We start from the raw sequence: 26,673 nt of genomic DNA, 5'->3' as shown, positions 1-26,673 counted from the left end.
CGAAATATCATTAATTTGGAACCAAGGTTATCATTGAGATCAGTTTCATCGTGGTTTAGGGTGTTTTCAGGTTCAATGGCATGCAAGGATTCATACTGATGATCAAAATAAAAAGATATAGATTCAGGAACTCCTCTCGGCTCTTGATAGGGATATATTTTGACATTTACTCTATGAGAGCTCTTTTTTACGACGATTCCAAAATAACTTAAACCAATCTTGCCCAAGAAGATTATTCTTGAACTTTACGCATACTCTGCGAGCTCGAGACAAGTAATCTTTAGCAACTAGAAAATTGCCCGTCAAGGTATGACGGGTGAAAATTGCTTCTGCATTTGAACGAAGCCATTGCCTGTTTGGTGACATTTTGATGGTTGAAATTTTAACCCCAACTCCAGTGGATGAACCCTAAACTACAGTAGATAACGTTCATAGTTGACCGCTTTTTCGTTTCTTCATTCCCCTGAAATGGCAGTCTTACCAGTAAAACAGTTAAGTTACCTGACCCAGATCAGTCTTGTCAAAATAAAGCATCTCTCTGCATGTCAAATATTATCAAATTATCATGCCCTAGCGCGAGTTTCATTGTTGGCGACGTCAGGAGCGTTACTCGATCATTTATTATTATATATATGAGGATGAGCAGCAGCCGCATTTCCATTGATGACAGCGGCATATCCTAATCAGCGCACACCCAAATTTGTTTGATTATTTAACTTTCCTATGGTAGTGATAGGCTATTTTCTCCCCATGTTGTTTAATGTTTTTACCTTGAGATTTCCTAAAGTTACTCGGAAAACCCCATTTTTTTTGGTCTAATAGACAGCCTTACCAAATCGACAACCCTAGGTCGAAACCATCACAAATGCATTGTCGAACACAGCATTTGTGAATGAGACATAATGGCAGTGCCCCAGTTTTCCTTTATATGTGCGTGGCATTTTGCTAAGATTGTTTGAAACAAATAATAACACAGACATACATTAATGAAAATCCTTATTCATTCCTACATTTTCAAGTAAGGATTCATTTTTTGTACGGATTAAGTGAGCAAAGTGACTCCAAATTTCTTGTAAAAACCGGGGTGAAATTGCCCACGGGGCCTACACAGTGGACTCCCTCTATCTGAACACTCTCTAATGTGAACACCCCGATTTTCTGAACACATTTTAATGGTCTCGACAAAACTCCATAGACTTAACATAGGCTGACCTCCATGTACTGTGAAACCCTATAATATGAACACCCCAGTATTATGAACACCATTTTCAATCCCCTTCAATCATTACCTCTCTATATACTAAACATGTTCACAAGCGGTACTCGGGAATTCCTATGAATCTAATTGGAAAGTCTAAAATACATTCATGATTTTATCACTGATTAAATGGCACTAAAGAGAAAATGGATAGAGGAAGAAGAAAAATTATTTTCCTGGATATTACTGCATCGCATGAAATCATTCAGCTGAGTAATATGAGCCAGAAATTTCTGCCACTGAACTATATTTTAAGAATTCAACTATTGTATCAAGTTGTTTTCAAGACCTTTAAAGTATGATTACCTTTAAGCAAAATGTGGCTGAGAATCGCCCAGAAACATTTTCCTTGGTTGATAGCATACCTTGCATGAGGATGCACAATGCAAAAACATATTAAAAATAACTTTTTTTTTCAGGTATTGTACCGATAGCTGTATTATAAATTTTATTGTGGAATGTTACTTTGAACTTTTAAAACTAAAAATGAAATAAACAAATGCAAGAGTTTAGATCCTACCGAGTTGAATTAGACATTGCACTAGCCGTCAATCCAAAATTCAACACCTCTACCTCAGTTACTGGTATAGTTCACTAGGTAAAGTACTGAGCATAGTCCACTAACGCAATAGAATACATGTACATGCATTATCCAGTCTCCCTCTATAAGGAACACCCCCATAATCTGAACACTTTTGTTTTGTCCCATGAGTGTTCAGAATAGAGAGAGTCCCCACCTAGTGTGTATGGTTTTGAAAAGAAAATGAAAAAGCTTCTTCTTCCTTATTATAAGAATAATTGGAAAATAAAAGAAGCAGTACTGACTCAACACGTGGACAGCGCAGATGCAATTCGGAGAACACTAAAATTTCCTTGTATATAGGGATTGCAATACCGGACCAAAAATTCAATACCGGTATTCGGTATTTTTGAAACGTGATACCGGAAGACCGGTATTAATACCGGTATTTGAAATTTCTCAAAAATTGCTTGAAAACATATTGTTTCGTTGCCAAAATTTCAAAATTTTGCACAAAAATTGTATTATTATGAAAACGTATTGTGAACAAATATAAAATGAAGGAACAAATGTCATAATGAAAAATCAGTATTAGTAAAAAACATAATGCATCTATTGAATTGTCTCGAAGCCTGGAATTCATTTTAGTGCTCAACTTTCCTACAGTAGAAACTACTCTTTCTGAATTCACGGAGGTCGGTGGTACTGTTAACAATGCATGATACTCCTCCTCTAATTTAATTGCCCAAAAGTATTTTATCTTCAAAAAAATTCGGTCTGTTGCATGTCATTTTTGGATAAACCCTTTTGCGTGTGTGTCTTTCGTATTGTGTGTATTTCTATTATTTTTTTAATTAAAAGCTAGTTGAAATTTCTTTCCTAAGAGACGATATTTTTCCAATATTAACATAATTTCCTCTTGAACAGGAGGGGTTGTGTTTACTTTTCATTAGCACTTTGGTTTGAAATTTACGATGAATTTGATCTTGTCGGTTTCTCTTATACGTTTTAGCTTTCTTTTCAAAATTCGTTGCAATTATAATTATGTAAATATCTGAAAATATCTTTGAATTCGTGGAACATATTTATGCTTTTCCTCTATTCAAATTTTCAAGGCAATATATAATTTCTAAATATTTTCGTGCCAAGTGTGAAGCCAAGTAGCGAGATGGCACAACAAACCAATACTGGTGCCAACAAATTGCCATTTGTAATGCCAACAAGAAACCGTTTTTGTCAAAATTTAGTACGGTTGCGAGAAATATTTTTAAAAAAACCAAAGCATTCCGGCAATTGATGGTTTGAATAAATTGTTCGTTGGACAAAGGGGGGGGGGGGGGGCATTCAAAATTACGCTCGAAATTAACTTTCCCAAAAGGGAAAATGAACGATCAGGGAAATGGAAAAAATAAATACATGGTGCACAAAATACTTTTGTCTAATGATAGTTAACTCATGCTTTTGAAGCTAAATTTTTACATCAATAGATTGATTTCGGTTCTGTATCATGGGAAAATAAATGTACATTTAAAATATAAGTAGATATTTAATAAGTTAAAATGAGAAAATTCCTTGAATTAAAACTATTTATTATTTTCCGCCAATACCGAAAATACTGGTATTTTCCTCAGCAAATACCGGTATTACGAAATTGCGAAATTGCTCGAAATACCGGTATTCGGTATACCGGTATTGCAATCCCTACTTGTATAGCCTTACAGACAACAAAACAACCTATTTTACTTATAACTTATATAGAATCATTCTGTTTCTTCTTCGTGCATTCCATGTACACAAAGCAGAGATGATATCGCACTATCATAGCGCCTCAAAGCGGAGTCTTGATGTACTATTTTTAAGAGTAGAAACTTAGAATTAAAACTGGGCAAAGCGCGTTCGAACTTGTGCATGGATGTACTTACTCTCTCTTGTCCTTTCTTTGTGTGAAGTGAACGGGTTGTTATTCTGTGAATGATTGCCTATAAACGGGTCCTCATGTCATGTGTGTACTGTGGAAGTCGGACATCACACCAAATTACGGTACAATTGGAAAAGTGAAGCAGCGCACCCCAAATTGCCAGCCAAGCTGGCACAAAACAACAACAACAACAACAAATGAAAACTCGTGCTGTTTCAGTAACAATCAAGTAGAACGAAAAATCTTTGAATTTCAGAACTATCCAGTAAAAGGTTTAAGTTCCTGAAAACTTTGTGCTATTAAAGTGAAAATGTATGTTCTTAGACATATAATTCACAGCTACTGAATGGCGCTTTCACTGTATTCATTAAAGTATCGTGAATTACCGAATTCTATTCTTTACAAAAGCACCTTTTCAAAAGCAAAAGCGTGTCTGCCGTCGAGCCCCAATAAATCAATAATTGCTTTCACTCTGAGTGCTGCGTACCACCGGCCCCTTTCGTTATTTTGAAATCGAACATGACTAAATCAAAACGAGAAAATTTTCTCCAAGTCTTGCGAATATCTTTCGTCTTCGTATGCATGGGTGGATTTCTGTTCCAAAGCACGGAGTTCATGCTGCTGTACTGGACGTATCCGACTGTTGTCGATATACAGCAGATTGCTCCGTCCAACCTGGAAGTGCCTGCCTTCACGTTTTGTAATTCCGTGGGGTAAAGAACGATTTCTTTCTTTAAACTAGTTTAAAATTAATAAGTTCAATAAAAACAACTTTTTAAATGTCTTGTAATTCAGCGCATTCAAACTAGTAGTTCAACAATGTCGATAAACACTCACAAAACTCATGATTATTTCATCAATTTAAGTTTGTCCTTATTGTTACCGTTTAATTTGGTAACGTATTCTGTTCCTTCTAAAACTGTTGTCCTTCTTCACCTACTTTTTTTTATATTCTTTCGTCTTTTTTAATCTTTTTTTTATTTTGTAAAAAAACATCTTTTGTCGTTTCAAAGTAAAATAAAAAGTAAAATAAAAAAAAATTTATACATATGCATTATATTTATGCCTATTTTCATGGGAATTTAGAGGGGAAAAAACAACTTTGTGATACTTCACTATAATTTTCGCGATTTTCGGAAACAAAAATATCAAGGTTTAGAAATTGTCTCTAGGCAGGATTCCTAGTTTTGAAGATCCTTTTATAAATTCCAATAACAGAGAGTTTTAAAAAAATGGATGTGAACTCCCACACTGCTTCCATGTACACTTATTAAACAATAGATGTGTTTAATAACTTAAAACAACGAGGGAATGCAATCATGTACGAGCTTTAAAAGTAATACTTCTTAAACGCGTAACTTTTTCAGCACTTTTCTAGAAAGTGAGGCAAGCAACAATAGCACTTTTTAAAGATAGACGGAGCTGCTGCTTTTGTCTGAGATCTGACACACAGAAATTATAACGTCTATGAAGGAAAAAAAAAGCAATATAATAGTGCCTTATATTTTTGATTGCCCGACGTCCCAGTTATCAGTCAAAATCCCGGTGTCCCGGTCGGTTTGCTACACGTCCCGGTAACAGATACTATTTGACCGACCGCGGATTGTATGTAATCAAGGGCGGATCCAGAAAGTTTTCAAGGAGGGGGCGGTTGATTTTTTAACTGACCTCTTACTACGTATCTGATTTATACATTTTTCAAGGAGGGGGGGCACAGTTATCTAAAACAACTAAAATATAAAGATTTAGCCCAAGAAGTCTCGAAATTATTCCTTTCCTTTACTATTGAAAGAGGTACTCCAAAACTGTATTTTAGAACTTCAATTTCGTAATAATTTCTGGGGAAAGTTTCGAACCTCCCTCCCCCTAACATCGTCTAAAATGTGCTTTAAGAGTTAAATTTTGCAAAATACCCTTGGAAGACTTCCAAACTTCTTTTTCAAACACCGTCAAATATCGTTTAAAATTGTCTTTTTGAAACTTTAATTCCCCAAAACTTTGCTTAAGGTTGATTCAAACCCTATTTCCTTTCTTAACGCCATTAAAAAGGGCATGCATTTGCATTTTAAGACTTCAATTCGGAAAAATTACCGGTGCAAGGTCCCTCAAGGGAGGGGCGATCGCCTCCATCGCCCCTCCCTTGTATCCGTCCTTGTATGTAATTTGGCAATCTGTCAAGTAACGACTATTCCATCTGAATGAATCTAGCAGGGGAGAAGGGAAAATAAAGATGGGATTTTGATGCACGGTTTTATAATGTCACTAGTGCCTTATTCATTTATTGCATTCTCTAAAATAAAATAAGGGAAAACAAAAATAACTACCATGGAAACAACAAAAAGAAAAGATTTTCATTTCGTTCAGGAACGGAAAAGCAAAATGGTAAGCTCAAAACTTTGTTATGATAAAATAAATCAATTTTTGCCGTGAGAATATAGATCGAATATACTTTAGGTTAAAAAAATGTTGCTGAGAGCAAATTTTCATTTTTACAAAACTAAGGCTAAATAACAGAGAGGTAAAAGTGCATATCTGTAACAAACCAACTAACACCCCTATAAAATAATAGATACGTCCATTTCCGCCTATAAATCGGATATTAGCCTTTCCATGTAATCGATGGTCAGACAGTAAATGTGAATATAGAAAGACCAAAAAAGTTTTAAATTAATGGACTGTGAAGGATTATTTAAGATAATTACTTGGTCATTTGTAACATTGACGTGTAAAATTAATATCAGATTAGCTTCTGAAGATTCTTAAAAGATTAAAACCAAAAGAGATTTTCCAAAAAAAGACCAAGGTAATGAAAATATTGTTCCTCGTTCAAAGTGTTTCTTCTTACTTAAGTTATATATTAATATGTAAGAAATAAAATGAGTGAATTTATCTGCTTGTGACATTTATTTATTACTCCTGGTTTAGGTTCATAATTAGTAACCATTTATTCACGACCAGCTGCATGCCACAGATTGAGTATTGTTGGCGCAGACCTTCCTGAGCTGTTTGTGTATACTGGGATCATCTACCTACACCAACCTCATGGAAAATCATACAAATGGGGTACTCCAATTCACCCCGTAGCCTCTGGGTTAGCCAAAAGAAGTCCTTATTTTTTATTTATTTTATCTGTTTCAGATACAAATATCCAGAATTCTGCAGTGGGTTTCCCATAAACCCATGTACACCTCCAGTTTTCAATTCTCCACTAGCAGAAGAAGTCGCGTGCAAGCGATTTCCAGCTGTCTGTTTTGATGGAAAGTTTGCCGAAAACTTTACGGTAAGAGACTTATCTTTTTAAACAGCAATAAGGGAACCCGCCCCCTGCTCGCTGACTATCACCAAGCCCGGAAAATTGCTGCGCAATCTTATTTAGTTCACGAACATTTATATCATGTTTTAGGAAGAATGAGATTAGAATACGTATTGCGATTAGATGAACATGATAATCCTACTCCTCCTCGCGCTCCACACCCGAACGAAATGGAACTTGATGAAAATATGCAAAACAAAACTATTAACAAGACACTTAAAACATAACTTGAACACTCATTTAAATCGATTATTGTAGAAAGGGCATAAGGCACATTTTTTTTTCAAAAATGAGTAGCTGTAGTTTTCTCATGCATGTATGAAAAGACATCGACTAGTGTAGCAGGGAAGTCAATCCTTGTTGAACAACAAAGCACTTTATTTAGGGGTTACATTTTTCGTTTAGTGCAGAAAGGGATAATAACATAAGTCCCGAATTTATGCCCTTTCTGCACTAAACGCGAAGGAAGAAATAGTAAGACTTAATGGCAAGATTATAGAAGAACTAGATGTTTTGGCGTAATGAAGTAAACACAAATAACTCCTTTGATCTAACATAATTTCGGTAATGGTAGGTTCGTGGAGTTGGGGGGGGGGGGGGGGAGGAATTCGAAATCACGGAATCCGAATGAAATTCGCTAATTTCTCAGGGGTTTTATTAACATCACTCTAGGAACTGCCAAAAAACTGTATGCTTTCAGTGAGAAATACGCTGGTCAAAATAAGAACAACGCTGCAGGTGACTTTTTCTAGAAATAACACTGAAGAAATTTAACAAGATTGCTGATGACTTTCCTCTGAGAGGACATTCGTTTGTCCTTTGTGACCAGGATTTTGGGACAGTAAAGCGAATGTTAAACAGACATGACAGATTGCAACCATGTGAAATCCAATCTCTTATAAGTGAAATCCTGAAATTACATCAAGATCAGATCTGTTGAAAACAATGAAATCTGCTTAAACAGGAGCACATTTTATATGAGGGCTTATCTCCCAAATTGAGATTATGGAAAAAGATTCTAGTGGGCTACAAATGTTTTCAATTATCAACATTCATGATGTTTAAATATTCGATAGAACATCAAAGGAACGGTTTCGGCTAGTTATTTTATAGACGGTTTTCAAGAGAATATTGCAAAGCAACGCTTGTCGGCTGAACTACCTTTGCCAATAACTGAGTATAAAGGGAAAATTTTCATATTGTTGAAAAAAATAACAAATATCAAGATGGTTATTCAGTGCAATTTGAACATAGTCATATTAATTTGTACATTGAATTTGGTACACAAAACTAGACAAGAGAAATATAGAAAAAAATATTTCCATAGAGGATGTATTTGATGAATATGAATATAGTTTTATACACACAAGTAAAACTTTTGCTTTTTGTTTCAGTTTGTTAGTTTTTTTATTTTTTTACACCAGACTTTATTATTTCACTAAAACAGGACGAGAGAAAGAAGAATATACACAATGTATTTTCTTACGATAATGAATTTATGAATATAGATTTCACAAATTATTTTTGTCACTTTGTAATGTTATTTTTTTTTTGCTATCATAAATCAGTTTGAAACAAATTTGTTTTACTTGATTTATATTTTCATCACTGTAAGCTAGTCTTTTGGATATTTATTGCAGAAAGGGCATAAGTCCAAATTAAAATTTTTTTTATTATTTTCAGTGACGAAATGAAACGTAATTTAAGGTGAGGTAATGATCCTACTTGTGGCTAGATTAGTCATAAAAATTTTCGTAGAATTTAGTTCATTTCTGAATAAAATAATCACTTTTTATTGATTCCCGAGAAGTTGCATTAGTTGGACTTATGCCCTTTCTGAAATAATCGATTCATTTATGAACCTGGAAATCTTCCAGAAGCCCGTATTAGGGTGAAACTTCATATAAATAATAGCCGATGATCGAATAACCCGCGTGATTCAACAATGAAACTCATGATAATTTGATAATATGTTTTGATAATGTTTAAACATGCAGGAAAAAGCTTTATTGTGACAAGGCTGAACTGGATCTGGTAGCTTAACTGTTTTACTGGTAAGACGGTGTCATTTCAGGGGAATGAAGAAACGAAAAAATGGTCAACAATGAACGCTACCTACTGGAGTTTAGGGTTAATTCCCTGGAGTTAGGGTTACAATTTCAACTATCAAACTATCACCAAACAGGCAATGGCTTCGTTCAAATGAAGAAGCAATTTTCACCCGTCATACCTTGACGGGCGACTTTCTATTAGTATTCCGATAAACGATATCTATGGGTGCAACCACCTTGTCTAGGGAAAAGACTTAGCAATTTGTTTTAATTTATTATTTTTCGAATGATATTGTAATTTTTATGATATCCTTTGAGACCTTTGATTCCTGTAACCCAAATCAGAACATGCCGTACGTTAGGGGAATAATCATCAACAAGAAACAATGAATCTATTTTAGCCTTGATCCAGATGAGAACAGCTGCCAAAGAATGGGCGGAGGGGAGCGTGGACGTTTTAAAGAGCACCTCTCCCGTTGGGAAGAAACTAACTTATACAAAATTTCGCAGAAGGTATTTCTGAGAATAGCAAAATGGTCGCTGTTAACTTTTTAAAAGTCGTTTTCAAACTCCTTGTCTCTAGTAACATTTTCACCTTTAGTTCCGGGTTTAAATTGAGTTGAGCCTAGGAGGACTTATTGCTAAAAGAGAAATCCTTATATCTACTGTTCTAATTAAATGAGAAAATAGGAACACGCTTTATCTGAAGTAGAAAAAAAATTCTGTCGGACGACATAGAATGTTAAGAAGTGTGGGAAATAGGCAATTTATGTGTAATTTTAGCTTAAAAACTTAATTACAAAAAAAAAAAAAAAAAAAAAAAAAAAAAAAACAAGCCTCAGGCGCAAACTTCCGAGACTCGAAGTAATTTTGTACAAAAATTCAAGACTGTTGGTGCTATGGGGTCTCCTGCACGCAGGCCCACCACATACATTCTTTAAGCAATTTCTTTGACGTTACTTGATTTTTTTAATATATAGAGATACATGCATACTTTCAGACATGAAAGTATGCATGTTGGACAATCATGATTCATACAAAGTTTTTCTCATCGAGAACACATAGCAAGGGTGTCCTCCCCCCGCCAAGAGTTATGGCACCCCCCTCTCAATGCTTCTAAGTATCCCCCGAAAGACAGTCCTTCAAAGGAAAAAAAAATCCTGAAAACACCCCCCTAAAAATTTCAATGTCACAGTTTGCACCATGGACCCTCCTCCCCAACTCCATGGGTACTTCTGCCATCAGTATACGTATGCTTACACAAGTGCTCGTTTGAGTTTTTATGACAGCAGACGTTAAATTTCATGAGAAAATAATAACTCAAGCATAAACAAAAATTAACATTATAAAATAACCTTATAAAGAGTTCCAGAAACGTGGCAACACAAACGAACTAGTATACTGGAACGCTAGAACTTGCATGAACTCTTAATTAAGTCTACATTTCTTAGGTTTCTTTTTTGTTGTTTAATTCTTATTTTGTTTTTATCTGATATGCTTTTCTTGATTTATTCTAGTTCTCATTAAAATTGTTTTTGTATTTTGCTATCTTCTTGCTGTTATGTGATATCCGAGCTGTCTTTAATGTATGGCTTGCTTATTCCAATGAATATTTGTGACAAAATGGCTTCATTTGCTTCACTTTGGAATTGTTTCAGATAATTAAATACAAGGAATTCATGCAAGGAGTTCAACTCACTGCTGAAGATCATGATAGACTGAGGGTGGAGTTGAGAGATTTCATGCAATGTGAGATCGAAATTGCCGAAAAGAAATTGCCTTGCGAGTAAGTAGATATCAATAGTTATATAAAGTAGCCCATTTCCAAACCCTGAGCTATCAACCGTGTCACGTTAGATGCCCTAGAGTTGGAATTAGTAGATAGAGGGAGCAGATTCAATCATTGGCTTAACAAAAGCTGAGGCAAAGACTCCAAGTAACGTGACTCAACGACGAATGGTTGACCCACGTTTTGCGTGAAATTAGCGAAAGAAACCCGATTTCTCAATGTTGCTTTACAATCTGTCACGTGACTTGGGATTTTTGCTTCACTAAAGAAAGTCTTCACTCCCTCTGTTTTATCTCTTCTCGATGCTAGATACCACCTAATTCCCCCCCCCCCGTCCCTAAAAGATAGGTTTCTAAGTGAAGTAGCTTGTCGTAATCGAGGGTTTTAATCGCTGCCACAACACATTAGCTGGTTTTTAGTTTTATTCATTCAAATTCACATTTAAACACATCTAGAGCCCCTAACGCTCATGAATATTTAAAAATTTCTGATTGCAAGATACTAGAGAAAGGGTTGTCCTTCCCCATCGAAAACGAGGCTTTGGATAAGGAGGATCTTTCCCTTCAAAGAGTCAGAGGAAGGTACAAATACTGAAAAACTCGGTGTCAAATGCAAAGAACATTTACAGCGGATGACTGAAATGTAAAAACATATTTTTTTTCATTTTCAAGTTCCAAGATTGAGCGCTCTTCTTGTGACTGGAAACATCATAAATCAATCTTAAAGCAGCAAAAAATTATAGATCGCTAGACACAGCGCAACTACAAGTTCCTGCACTTTGTAGCAACGTAGTTAATTAATAATTAATACATTATTGACTGTTTTTCTAGCAAATTTTATCCTGTTACGCACAGTCAAATTCCATAATTTACACACAAATACCAATTTTATTTTCTACTATAAAAAAAGTTTGTGTTTTTACATTTCAGTCATCCGCTGTAAATGTTCTATGCATTTGACACCGAGTTTTTCAGTATTTGTACCTTCCTCTGACTCTTTGATGGGAAAGATCCTCCTTATTCAAAGCCTCGTTTTCGATGGGGAAGGACAACCCTTTCTCTAGTATCTTGCAATCAGAAATTCTTAAACATTCATGAGCGTTAGGGGCTCTAGATGTGTTTAAATGTGAATTTGAATGAATAAAACTAAAAACCAGCTAATGTGTTGTCGCAGCGATTAAAACCCTCGATTACGACAAGCTACTTCACTTAGAAACCTATTTTTTAGGGACGGGGAGGGGGGGATTAGCATCGAGAAGAGATAATTGAAAGCAAATTTCGTCGTTTTCTGCCAAAGCTTTTAAAAGTTTTGAATGAAAGTATTGTCATTTTTCCCCCTCCAACATTATCAAATATCGTTTTGTTGTTTCGTTGCTTATCAATTACAACTTTAATGATTTTCTATTATAATTTTCAGTATGGAAAATGTTCTGGGATCTTTGTACAGCAAAGATGATCTTCCGCAATATTGTTACACAATTTATTCTTTGTGGGGAAATCCTGAGAAAAAAAGAACGTTACTGTCGAAAGGAGCAAGTACGTATCATATATTTTTCCCTCAGTTTTCTTAAGTAAAAAGTTTATCAACTATAGAGGGTCATTTCACGGTAATTTATGTAGAGTTCCTAACGTGACCTGTTTTTGCCATAGCTTTTTAATTTACTGTTTGATTAGCATATTATTTCATTTTGAGCTTTTCCTCAACTCAAATTAAAAAGTTATGGCAAAAAAAGCTTACGTTACGGACTCGACATAAATGTCAAAAGTACCGTAAAATGACCCTATAAATAAGCTACCCATACTTTCAGAGACGGCGATTGGGACTGAAAAATGAGGGGGGGGGGTGGCAAAAAATGACAACTAACAGCCATATGATTTTTAACACGGCAGCGAAAAAAAAAACGAAAAAAAAGAGAAAAAGTACAAAGTTTTGCTAAGGCTGGTTGAGAGCAGAGATGAGTAGTAATTGATGTAAATTCAGCAACTTAACTCAGGTTTTTATTAAGATTTTTATGAATTTTGTACACAATAACTATCCCCAAAGAAACACTTAGTTTAGACTTACATTATTTACCCCAAAAGATTTTGAGATGTCACAAACACTTGGTAATAATTTCGTTGAAGAAACGTGGCTAGTTTTGAAGTAAAACAATTGATTTACTAATATTTAAGCAATGAATAAAGAAACTAAAAGTTACTGCTCTTGTGCTAAATAATGTTTCGTAAATGGATACACAACAAAGTAAAGCAAGCAATTATGTTCTGAAAATTTTGACATTTCTGCTTTTTTTTTTTTTATAACTTCTAGTTTTGGTTTCTAAATTGAAAAATAAAATAACTAAATGAACCATAAAAAGAAGAGGGGGGCACTTACCTTCCCCCCCCCCCCCCCGAATCGCCACCACTGCGTACTTTTAACAGAATCAAATGAAAATAAGACTTTTTTGGAACTGAATTTCTTTAATTGCAGGGATGATAATTGTATTGGTGAAAGATCGGTTCGGCAAGGAAAAATGATTGACCGCTAATCTAATAATCTCATGTATGTCCTGTATGTGTGTGGCATTGCTGAATTGGTACTGGAACGCACCAGCACTTCGTCCTGGTACTGCTTGCCTGGAAAAACGAATTGTCTTTCCCATAAAATTGCTCACGAACCACGATTTAATTATTTCTCGTGCTAGAAAATTTACGAATTCACCCTAACTTGTATGTGTCTGTATAAACATATACACGTTCGTTGCAGCTTATTATTACTTATTTATTTATTTTTAACTAGAAAGTCGCCCGTCAAGGTATGACGGGTGAAAATTGCTTCTATTCTTCTACATTTGAACGAAGCTATTGCTTGTTTGGTGATATTTTGAGAGTTGAAATTGTAACCCTAACTCCAGTGAATTAACATAAACTCCAGTGGATAGCGTTAATTTTCAACCACGTTTTTGATTCTTCATTCCCCTCAAATGACTGTCTGACCAGTAAAACAGTTAAGTTACTGGATCGAGTTTAGTCTTGTCACAATAATGCCTTTCCCTGCATGTTAAACATTACCAAAACATATTATCGAATTATCATGCCGTAGCGCGAGTTTCATTGTTGAAATTTGCGGGTTACTCGATCATCGGCTTTTACTTATATAAGGATATGAAAGAAGTAATTGGTCGTGCTATACAAAAAAATTAAGCGCCCGTATTGCAAATGAGCGTTTAGAAAAACTATCAAATTATTAGTATTTAAAATTTACCATGCATGAGCAAACAAAATAAACTTGGTGAGAACAAATGATAGAACGGCGGTTTTTCAAAGAACCATACTTTCGAAACTACACTGACAATAACTGATACATAAATAAAAAGAAAAATACAAGTTTTTTTTTTTAAAACATATATTTACGAATGTTCGATGTGTGGGCTTTTCTTACACTACAAACGTCTAATATGTAATCCAGGTTGTTCCACACACTAAATATTTTTTTAACCATTAAATGCATAATTAAAAAGAAAAAAAAACTTCAAAGTATGTTCTTTGGTTCTAAACTTGTGCTCAGATCTCTCAATTTAAAAATACCTTAAAAAAATCATAGTTTAACCTATGTATGTTTTACGGTTAAATTGCCACTTAGCAATCGGTTTTACTTGACTAAAAAAGCAACAAATAAATAACCATCAAATGTCCCAAAACGTAGATAAAAATTATAAGAAATACTATTTATAAGTAGTAAAATTATCTCCTCTCAGAACTATAAGTAGGCCATTTCAAGCGCACTAAACTATAAAAGAAAATATTTTAAAACGAGCTGATGTGTGCATCACATGACTTCCTTTTACTCCAATTTAATGTCATTTCCCCATTATTGGCATTTTTAATGTGATTCAATAGTTTATTCTCTAAATATCACCAACAGTGGCCAAATTAAAACCAGATTTAAAAAAAAAAAATCGCCAAACTGGCTACAAAACTTGGTGACCAAAATACTGGCAATATATCGCCAAGTGTCCGCCAAATTATAACACCACTTGAGTTCATAACGAAATTAACAATGATTTCCCCCCAAAAAAGAGCAAAAGACCCCTTTAGAAACACCCGAATGCAACCAAAATAGGAGGTGCACAACTAGACCCCACTAGGAGCTTACGTACCAAATTTTAACTTTCTAGGACTTACCGTTCTTGAGTTATGCGACATACATACGCACATACATACATACATACATACAGACCTCACGAGAAAATTCGTTGTAATTAACTCGGGAACCGTCATTATGGATATTTCGCGTGTCTATACGTTCTTAGGCACTTATCCACATGTGGTCGAGTCGAAAAAAACCTCAATATTCATTCGGGGCTGAGTAAAATGGAAATTAAGGTCGATTTTTGAATGAAATTTTTTTTGCCAATACAATACTTCTTTTTTTGTAACAGGAAATAAAAAAAGGAATACATTTGCGAATTCTGAAAAAAAGACATTTATTTTTGCTTCTCATCAGATTGGTGCATTTACAAGTTTAAAATTGATTCAATAGCGTCTTCAGGGAGTATTTTCTGGATTATTGGCAACGACAGAGTTTCAATGTGTTCTTATTGTAATTTTGAATACTTAATTGGGCATGTTTCCAAATGACAATACGGTTCATTTAAAAGTTAATGGGGTTACGTGAAAGACGCTGTTTATCATCTACCGATGCCAAAAATACTAAAAGACCTTCAGAAACACATTTGTGCAGCATTACGAACATTTTACAATGTGATACTTCAAAATGTGCAAAACAAACTGGATTACAGTTTAGATGCTGTTGTGATACAAAAGGCTCACACTGAGCATTTTGTAACTGAACATTTCGCGCAAAGAGCACACATACTGCACATTTGCATATTTATACTTAATCAGAAAAAAAAAACTTGGAACATGTCTCTTAGTTGCAAATTCATTGTAATACGTGCAATAGTTTCAGAAACATGATTTTTGGAATCAGGTCTATCATTTGTGATTGTGGATATTGAAAGAAAAAAAATAATGTTAGAACTGAAAAAAAAAAAAAAAAAAAACGATAGTTAGATTGTGCATTATATTATAATGTATGAATATCCTGCTATGACATCCGAATTTCTCGAAAAATTACCTTCTCGATAAAGTTTATATTCTATAAATACGCTAAATACGACATTCATATTTCTCAAAAAAGTTTATAATGTGCGAATACGCTGCCTACGACATTCATATTTTTCAAAAAACTTTAAATGTACTAGCTGTACCCGACGCGCGTTGCTACGCCAACAAAAAAAAAACATCATTATACTGATTTTCATGACAATCGGTTGAACGGAGCAGAAGTTGCTACTCTGCAGTGCCACCTGGTGGCGAGTGGCTTCAATGAGCATATTATGCACCTTCTCCGTGGAAAAATACATATATATAGCAATTTTCATAATAATCGGTCCAGGTATCAAGTGAAGCCGTGACTATACTCAAATTTTGTGCTCACGCAGTTTGCAAGATCAATCAATCCCTAAAAATATCAAATAGAAAAAGTTTTAAATCCCCCCGTTGCATGAAAAGCCATAAAACAATAACGAAAGAATTTATTTGTTCAAACTCAAGAAAAATAGCAACAGCTAACTTCTTATCAATGAGATCTTTCACGCGAATTAATTTCTGCAGCCGATAATTTTATTCGTATTTATCCAATGGATTGTGACTTAAATTGGAATAAAAAAGGAACTATCGATCGGATTTTTTTCGAACTGGTCTATAAACATTCTCAGTACCAAAAATAACAAACGGTGAAAGTTTCAGCCAAATCTGCCGGGTAGTTTTTGAGTCCATGAATGACATACAGATAAACATTCATTTTTATTTATATAGATGAATACTCTGCCTTCAACATACATATTTTTTGAAAACATTTATAATGTGTGAATACGCTGCCTACGACATTCATATTTCTCGAAAATATTTATAATGTGTGAATATGCTATCAACGACATTCATATTTCTAGAAACAAGTTTCCCGTCTCTAGCCATCGTTACTGCCGGCCGCGCACGGTTCGCGCGAAAGACTACAACTTAGAGCTATTTAGACAAACAACTTCAGAATATGGGGTTAAGACAAATATTATTTTGTGTTTCAATTATTCAAAATAATAAAACTTGTTACTTTTTTTTTAGTTATGAAGCTGCATTTCTTCATGAATCAGTCGGTGAAATACAAAAAGGATGGTACTATGAAGCCGGAATACAGCCTCCCGAGCTCTCCGAGCATTCAAATTGCTGTTCATTCTCCATATTTCCTTCCCAGTCCTTACTTGGAAGGGAGCAACTACTTAGGTGGGAGAGCATATGAATTAAGACTCACAATGGTAAGGAATGAATCTGCGTATTCTTCGCAGTTCTGCCAGGTTCGGTTTGCACCAACTATAGCTACTTCTGTTAATATGAAATAGCTTTTCTGAAATTACTATTCATTGATTTACTTTTTTCAATTTTTTGAAAATTTAAATTATTATTGAAAAATTGTATAAACTCGGGGCTTTATCCGCAGTATTTATTTTTTATTGTCATTACGAGCATCATTTCTTGCAAAACAGTACAACATTTTCCTTCAGGTTTGGAATATCTAATGCTCACAAAAACATCAAAACTATTTAAAATTAAAAGTGCCAAACTCTATATTTTATAAGTTAAAAAATACGAATTTAAAAAGAAATGAACACACATCGATCTTCTGAGTTAATAAAAAAAAACATCAAATATTTAAAACAAGGTTAAAGTTTCCTAAGGTATAAATCGGATTTTTTTTCCCTTCATTAAATAGATACGTCATCTTTTGCATACACTTTTCTCTTTACATGATCATGTTAACGTTCCTAAAGCCCCCCCCCCCTTTAAATAGCCTACTGTAAAAAAAAAGAACATACGAATGAGCACAAATTTGAATAATCATATTGATTTCACGAAAAATTAATTTGGTACCCCCACCCCCTCCCCTCTCAAAACAAGTCTGGTTAGCTCCCAGGCTGTATGAAACAATCGAAATTTCATCGCTTTAATGAAGTGAACAACACAAAAAAAAGGACTTTTTGGTTTCCAATTGATTTTAGGGTAAAGGAGAAGGAGTCGAAGGTTTAAAATTTCAAGAGTCGGAGTCGGACATTTTCTCTTGAAGTTCGCAACTCTTCGACTGCTTGCAGAGTCGGAGGACGGATCCAGAAATTATTCAAGGAGAAGGCGATTGATTTTTCTCTATTACGTACCTAATTTACACATGCTCGGGGGGGAGGGCGACGTAATTTTTATCTGACACGTTTAAAATATATAGATTTATCCAAGGCGGAACCCGAATCTATTCTTTTCTTTTTCCATTGGAAGAGTTATTCTAAAATTGAATTTTAGGACTTCAATTTCGTAGTGATTCCTGGGAAATGTTTCAACCCTTTCCCCTTTCTCTAACATGATCAAAAAACGTCTAAAATTACCTATTTTTTTGGAATTTCAGTTTCAAAAAATCACAGGAGGAAAGTCACTGAACCCATTCTTTTCCTTAGCACTATCTGAAATGTTTACAATTGCATCATTAAATTTTTGCAAAATACCCGGGGGAAGGCCTGCAAACTCATCCTCCCAACATCACCAAAGACCGTCTGATTTATATAGCCCTTTTAAAATTTCAATTCGAAAAAGTTTCCGGGAGTTTCCTTCCCTTCATGTAGTCAAAGATGCACTTGCGTTTTTAGAACTTCAATTTAGAAAAAATTGTCGAGGATCCCTCAAGGAAGGAGCGATCGCCCCTCCCTTATATCCGTCCTTGAGTCGGAGCCAGAGTCAACGGCTCTAAAATTGTCGCAGTCGGTCATTCCCCTCCCCCCCCCCCCGACTCTGCAGTCCTGATTATTACTACGTAGTACCTATAAACAGCTTTTCTATCTCATGTTTAAATCTTAAGAGCCTGTTGCAACTAATCGTAATTCCGTAAAAAAAATAATAAAGTTCATATTAAATTCTTATTTTTTGTTCGCAGAGTGAGACACATCTTCTGCCCTTCCCGTATCAGACGAACTGCACGGATTATATGACCGTGTGGAGAGAAAGACAAGGCAAGGCCCCCATCAACCAACTCGTAAGTATTAGACAGAATACATTCTCGTACGTATTCTGTTTTCCATTAAACTTTTGGAGGTACTGCTGCCTCAGACCAATGGCTGCTGAAAGAGGTGAAGCAAAGACCCACCCACGTTCACATGTCCAACCAGACATCTGCTTTGCCCGCACCGAATTGCAACCTCTTAGCTGATTTCCTAAATGGCCGCAAGGAGGCGTATCAAAGTTCTTCATCTGAGAATTAGATTTAAAAAAATGAAAGATAAAATTTGAAGGTTTTTCCCGTTTTCCTTGATACTATTTTTTTTCTTTAACAATACAAAGCATTGCGTACATTTTTGAGGATAATTTCCGATTTTCAACGAGTGAAACAAGCTAGTGAATGCGTTCAAAATACTGTTTGACCACGGACTGTATGGAATTGGCAAACGTCCAGTTTAGACGAGTCTATATGAATGAGGGGGAAAAGTAAAAATTTTTGATTCGCGTGTTCTGTTCATTTGAATGAGACCCTGCTTACTTTAGAGCCTTACATACATCTCAAAACACTGACATACCTAAAATCAAATAGATTCGTCCATTTCCGCTTGTAAACCGGATGTTTGCCTTTCCATACAATCCGTGGTCAGACAGTATCTCCGGTTTTGAGCTAATTTTAGTCCAGTCTAACATTCTAAATGGAGATTGCACATGATTTTGATGTCGATTTGGTGAAAACCAGTTGGATGGTAAAGTAGATTAATTGTAGTGCTACGACTGCTTTCGCAACAGCATTATTTCCATTGCATACGCATCACTTTTTTTTTAATGAAGTTTTAGGCTTTCTACACACGAGGCAGTTAGTGGAATAAACGTTTCTTCTAATAAGTTAAATTTATTCAAGCAACTGCTCCACAAAGCTGTTAAAGCGGAACGAGTTGACTCCCAAATAATTTACTCGTTGTGTGGAGAAAACACTTGCAATGTCTCGATGAGTTGAATCAGCTAAAAAAATCATTACATTCATCGGGATGAGAAAGGTAGAGGTGCCTATTGTACCGGGAACATCAGGCACAGTTAACAATCGTGTGAAGCATGATAGACGATTGCTTCACTTTCCTACCTGGTTCAGGGTTGTTCACTCATCGGCCGTCCGTCCCGTCCATCCCGTTTTTAGACGTGACGGTCTGCCGACGAAAGCAGAGTAGCATTCACATACGGTCGCCGTACATCAATCACGTGACTGAATTCACCCGCCAGAGAGAAAAGCGCGCTGCTTGGCGGAAACCAATGAAATGCCGTATCACTTTTGACTGCCGTCAGATATCAAGGTTCTTCTGATCGAAACCGGTCCGGTCCAAGATGGCTTGCTGTCATGGCAACCAGCAAAGAAAACCTGTTTCGTGATGGAGAGAACGGTCAGCCGATACCGCCCGTTCGAAAGTTGATTCAACTAAGTTGCCTTGTGTGAAGAAGGTCTTAGTTACGTTCTCGCCGAGTGTGACACTTAAAGATGATAATGGAAAATACTGGAACTTCATTGGATGAGCTAAATTCATCAGTTGCAGTGCGAAATAAATGCTAAATGAAATGGATAATTTATTTTTTTTCGTATATCAGTTTACTACTAGTAGAAAAGAAGTTGCTTCTAAAAATATTTATTTCGTCTTCGACTTGATTACCATAAATGTATTTTCAGGCTGTTGTTCAGGAATGTCGGTTGAACATAACTTATGAGAAACTGGGCTGCGTTCCATTGTATCTGGATTATCCTCATCAGTATGACACTTGTGAGACATGTTCTTCGGTGTGTAATGGTAAGTTATTTTATGCGCAGTGGACTTAGATCAAATTAAAAATCTATTATAATAATGATCGTCACAATTCGTAGACCCTTCTAAGACAATTTGTCACTTTAAAAAAAAATACGCTCCTGGTGAACTTAAAAATTAGATCTTGTTTTATAGATATGAATGTGTAGATGGAAAAGATATTTCTTAAAACAACTTTGTACATTGAATAGATTACAAAAAAAAAAAAATATATGAAATCATTCAAAAGAAACATTTTTTGTTCAAATTACTGTCCATTATTCGGAGTGAATGTGATCGTTTCCAAAATTTTAAAAAAGTATTTTTTTTTCTGAAAGAGCATGCTTAAAAACATAGGATCTGACCATTTTTTAAATAATTTGTTTAAGTTTAATATTTTAAAAAAATTACTTAAGTCGGCGCACTTTCAATGTTTATCGTCTGTCCGATGACATCACAAATGATGAAATACCACACTGTGTTGCCATTCACAGAGCAAAATATTTAATTCGCATTTTTACTCACGTGTATTGGCAACGATATGGTTGATAGCAAGCGTATAGCGAGCAATTTTAATTCACTGCTTGATTATCCTAACGTGGAATCGCGGTAGAAAGATGCGGCAAAGTGAATCATTTGTGACGTCATCAAGACCACGCCTTGTTTCAAAAATCAGACATTTTAAAAAAATTACTTAAAAAATAACTGTTGGGAAAATGAAAGTATTTTCTGGGTTCATGTTATTTATTTATTTATTTATTTATTTTTTTTTTTTTGTTTATTCTATCAATTTCAGTGACAAAAAGTACTAGTTTTGACTGAAGGAAACAACCCCATTACGTGAAACGACCTATATTAATCGACTCGCAAAAAAAATATCCGCTAATTAGAGATGTCCGCTCTTTGGGAGTGTCAATTAAAGGAGATTTTACCGTATTCTCGAAGAATCACTTCGTTCGTTGAAATAACTGTGCACTTATTTTCTTTTGTAGCTATCATTTTAATTTATATCAATGTTTGCATTTAGATTGTTGCAAATGCGCTTTCGTTTCTTGCTGTTGTGCAGCATAGAGAAAAAAACTCTTCAATTTTGTTCTCCTTCCTAAACTTGTGGAACTAGTGGTGTCCCAAATTTATTAGATCTTGGATCGGTTTCGGATATAAAAAAAGATTAGGAACCCCTGTTTTAGACAACCATGAATCGTCTTTGAAAATTGTATATTTTAAGTTACAGTATACTCATGAATAACAGCGGAACGGGGTGGAATGGGTACCGCGGGTAGTAAAAAAGAGCAGGTAACCCACAAAAAGGGTTGAAATTAGGGGTGAATAAGGTTTAAAAAAGTTGACTGAAAAACTTCACTGCATTGGTACATAAAACAGTAAAACTGAAAGTATGTACAGCACAGTTTTAAAAAAAAATCGTACTTTTTCACTAGCATAGAACATAGAGCAACAAAAAAAGAAATGAATGAAACCAAAACAATGAACTTGAGGTCTTTTTCTTTAAATAATCGGCCACTGGTTTTTGTATCTTATGCACGAAAATACATTGTCTTGATTATTGACTGGTTCTGGAATAAGCCGCAAAGTGGTTTACTGTATCTACAATCTCATCTCTTTATTTACATTTTGCATTTTCAAGAAGTTACCATTCATATTGGTTTTGAGTCGCCTCTAATGTTTACCTTCAATAAGTTTTCAAACGGACCCTCTGATCTATATATATAAAAATGAATGTTTGTCTGTATGTCATCCATGAACTCAAAAACTACCCGGCAGATTTGGCTGAAACTTTCACCGTTTGTTATTTTTGGTACTGGGAATGTTTAAAGACCAGTTCGAAAAAAATCGATTGATAGTTCCTTTTTTATTCCAATTTAAGTCACAATCCATTGGATAATCTATATACAGTGGCTCCCAAAAGTGTTCGTACACCTTGAGATTTTGTAGTAAAACCAAAATAACGCAAAACTGAATTAGAATTTGAAGTCCAATTTTTTTTCACACCATTCCTATGCCATTCTGAATAAAACCCAGTAGTTTTTTTAGAATATTACCAGATTTTATTTTTGAAATTTGTCAAAAAACGAAGAGACAGAGAAAAAATACGCCACAAAAGTCATCGTACACTGAAATAGTTTCGAATAAATTCATAATTAAAATTATCATATGTGGTTTTTTTATTATTTTTGCATTGTAATGATACTGTAAAGTCATTTGCCTTTAATTTTTTGTGCATTTATTCCCCAATATTCTGCTTAATATTTTAAAAATGGCAGGTGTGCACAAAAAGCAACAAACACGATTCGAAATTTGATTTTTTAACTCACAGTAGCCGTAAATTGGTTTGAAATGTCTCTAAATTGGTTAATTTATACCATTATACAGTGAAGGGCTTGATAAAATGCTTTAAAGACAAGAATCGGATCGAAAGCAAGGTAAGAAAAGGTCAACTGGCAAAGTTAACAAAGCGTGATCGGAGGTTTACAGTTAAAAAAAAATATGAAAAATACACATTTCAGAACTGAAAAAGTTTCTGCAGAATTGAATGAAACATTTTACGTTTATTTTTTACCTAAAATTGTTCGCCAAGTTCTCTGATTAGCTAGATTAAATGGGACCTCGTCCCGCAGAAATTTTCTTGTTCATACGAAACAAAGTAAGCTTACACTTTCCGTCGTAAAATCAATGATAAATAAGCTCAAAACGTTTTGGAACAACGTCTTACTTATAGACGAAAATAAATTCAACATTTTGGGTTAAATTGTTGTATAATTGTAAATGAAAGAAAAAAATGAGGAATTTAATCTTAAGAACTTAGTTGGATTGGTTAATCAGGACGGTGAAGGTGTTCTTGTGTGAGGGTGCATCTCAGCATCAGGACTTGGAAATTTGGAACTTTTTGATGAAATAATGAATTATGCTGTTCATTTAAATATTTTAAAAAGCAATTTAAACTATTACTCCAAAATTTGGCAATCGGAAACAACTTTGTTTTTTATCACGATAACGATAAGAAGCACACGTTCGCGTTTGGTGCCTCAGAATTTGTCCTTAAGCTTAGAAATATCTCCTCAATCGCTAGATTTAAACTTAATGGAACATATTTGGAGATATCTGGTGGCTAGATTACGAAAATACACCATTGAAACAAAAATCGAAATAGAAACAGTAAGACTCGTAGTACGGCTGAACACTTACTCAGAAATTTCACAAAAAAAGAAAAAAAAAAAAACAATGAAATCTATTCCCAGACGTTTAAAAGCTGTTGTTGTTACTGCATGATATCCTACTAAATAATAACTTAGTAAAAAGTTAGATTATTTACTATTTTTTTGAAATTTTTTTCAAAGTGTACGAAGACTTTTGTAAGATAAAATTTCCGGCACTTTTTGGTTTTTGATTTTTAAAAAAAATAAGTTTTAATGTTTTATTAAAAATTTTCAAGTAGTTTTGTTAAAAATAGATCATAGATCTTATAATAAAATACCTATTCCGAAACATTAATTCTAACCAATGGATAAGGGCCTATTTCATTGAAAGTCGTAGGTGTACGAACACTCTTGGGAGTCACTGTATATAAAAATGAATGTTTGTCTGTATGTCATCCATGAACTCAAAAACTACCCGGCAGATTTGGCTGAAACTTTCACCGTTTGTTATTTTTGGTACTGGGAATGTTTATTGACCAGTTCGAAAAAAATCCGATCGATAGTTCCTTTTTTATCCAATTTAAGTCACAATCCATTGGATAAATACGAATAAAATTATCGGCTGCAGAAATTGATTCGCGTGAAAGATCTCATTGATAAGAAGTTAGCTGTTGCCATTTTTCTTGAGTTTGAACAAATAAATTCTTTCTTTATTGTTTTATGGCTTTTCATGCAACGGGGGGATTTAAAACTTTTTCTATTTGATATTTTTAGCGATTGATTGATCTTGCAAACTGCGTGAGTACAAAATTTGAGTATAGTCACGGCTTCACTTGATACCTGGACCGATTATTATGAAAATTGCTATATATATGTATTTTTCCACGGAAAAGGTGTATAATATGCTCATTGAAGCCACTCGCCACCAGGTGGCACTGCAGAGTAGCAACTTCTGCCCCGTTCAGCCGATTGTCATGAAAATCAGTACAGTGAAACCTGTGTAAGTTGACCACTTGCGGTGCAGTACTTTGGTGGTCAACTTAGACAGGTGGTCAACTTATAAAAGGGGTAATGATTCTTTTTTTTTTTTTTTTTTTTTTTTTTGTCATTTCTTGCACCATGTATTCATTTTTTGAATAATTGACTCCTACTCTTTCCGTTCAACTCACTTTCATTGTTTAACATTACTTTGAAACAATAATTTAAAATGTTATTCAAATATTTTTAGAGGTTATTTTCTCAGAATGAAGTATAATGTGTCATGTAAATTTAAAATTACAGTAAATTGATCGAAAAAAAAATCATTGTTTATAAAAAGTTATTTGATATTAATTGTTCCTAAAAATTCATAGCTAATCAAAAATATCAAATTTTTCGCTTATTTTTTTTTCTCATATACATTTAATACATTAATAACCATGATGATCAACTTTTCTACAAAATAACTACTTATTGAAGTTTGGCGCACTTATTAGACACTAGTTTTGGAATATCCATATGTGCCAGCTAATTTTCTCTGGATTTCCCCCTTTTCAATTAATTTTAATATTTCATACTTTTTACCAGTCTCAAGTTCAACTAACTTTCTTTTTGAAGCCATTTTATGTAAAACTATAACACAAAGAGCTACAAACTGCACTCTCATAGTTCTAAAAGGCAGTTGAGAATGAAACTGTCCTATTTCTTAATCCCTTGCACCAGAAATACTACAATGCAAGTAACTTTTGCTCTAGCACAATTCCAGTGTTGCTACAAAATATTGCAACTGGAAAAAAATACTTTGTACTTTTCTACTGACACATGTTATCATTGAACAGAGAGTACAAAAGGTAGAACAACAAAAGAAAAACAAGTTTGGAGAATAAAAAGGTTCGTAGTAGTTTTCCAATTAACTTACAAGGAGGTTTAGTTATGCTGCTGTTTTATTTAGTTGGTAAAATGCTGGTCTGGCATCAAAAATATTCTTGGAAAACTATAAAAAAATAATAATAAAATAAAATAATTTGCTAAATTAAGTTTTAAAAAATAAACCAAGTGGTCAACTTACAAAGGGTTTTTTACAATACTGCAAACCAAATTTGGGGTACATTAGTGGTCAAGATAGACAGGTGGTCAAGATAGAAAGGTGGTCAAGTTACAGAGGTTTTCCTTCATTATAGAAGATAGGACTAATTCCGTTCCCGACAAAAGCGGTCAACATAGACAGGTGGTCAACTTACAAAGGTGGTCAACTTTACAGGTTTTACTGTATAATGTTTTTTTTTTTTTTTTTGTCGGCGTAGCAACGCCCGTCGGGTACAGCTAGTGTTACATACAATACTAAATATGCTTTAGACATAAGTTAGATTCACTTTCCAAAACATCTCTAATCGATATCCCAGATGGATTAATCAGATGTTGTTCAACACGCTATTTTCACCAGTTTGTTATTTTTAAAAAATGTTTGTCAATGATATTCAACAAGAAACAAACGTGTGTTTTGGCAGGGGTGCTCACGCCCCTAAGAGTAATATCAAGAAGATCCCCCAAAAGCAAGACCCTCCCCCAAAGCAAAAATAACCCCTCAACCCCCCCCCCCCCCAAAATGGTGCAGTCTGCGCCATGACCACCTCCAGGTGGGCAACCCTGGTTTTGGTAAATGATTTAAGATTGTGGGCCAAGTTTTGATAAGACGCAAATATTTGGAAAAGAAGATATGTAAGAAATCTGATGTAATTGGTGAGAACCTCCCTCGTACGAGAGAATTATATACCTTCTCGTACCTAAGAAGGACACAACTCAAATTG

The 26,673-nt window shown here is 34.6% G+C and overlaps 1 protein-coding gene across 1 annotated transcript in view; it reads left to right on the top strand.

The window, feature by feature from the left end:
* Window positions 1-4,215: 4,215 nt before the first annotated feature.
* Window positions 4,216-26,673, top strand: part of LOC129228330 (uncharacterized) — a 60,736-nt gene continuing 38,278 nt past the window's right edge. The window contains exons 1-7 of the mRNA XM_054863007.1: window positions 4,216-4,409; window positions 6,835-6,976; window positions 10,719-10,846; window positions 12,266-12,384; window positions 17,014-17,204; window positions 18,863-18,961; window positions 20,621-20,742. Coding sequence (XP_054718982.1) covers window positions 4,216-4,409; window positions 6,835-6,976; window positions 10,719-10,846; window positions 12,266-12,384; window positions 17,014-17,204; window positions 18,863-18,961; window positions 20,621-20,742 — 995 coding nt within the window. The remainder of the gene's footprint in view (window positions 4,410-6,834; window positions 6,977-10,718; window positions 10,847-12,265; window positions 12,385-17,013; window positions 17,205-18,862; window positions 18,962-20,620; window positions 20,743-26,673) is intronic.

This window comes from Uloborus diversus, chromosome 8 (genome assembly GCF_026930045.1).
Source record: "Uloborus diversus isolate 005 chromosome 8, Udiv.v.3.1, whole genome shotgun sequence".
In the NCBI taxonomy this organism is placed as follows: Eukaryota; Metazoa; Arthropoda; class Arachnida; order Araneae; family Uloboridae; genus Uloborus; species Uloborus diversus.
The sequence above is the reverse complement of the archived record's forward strand: the minus strand, read 5'-3'. Positions and strand labels throughout refer to the sequence as shown.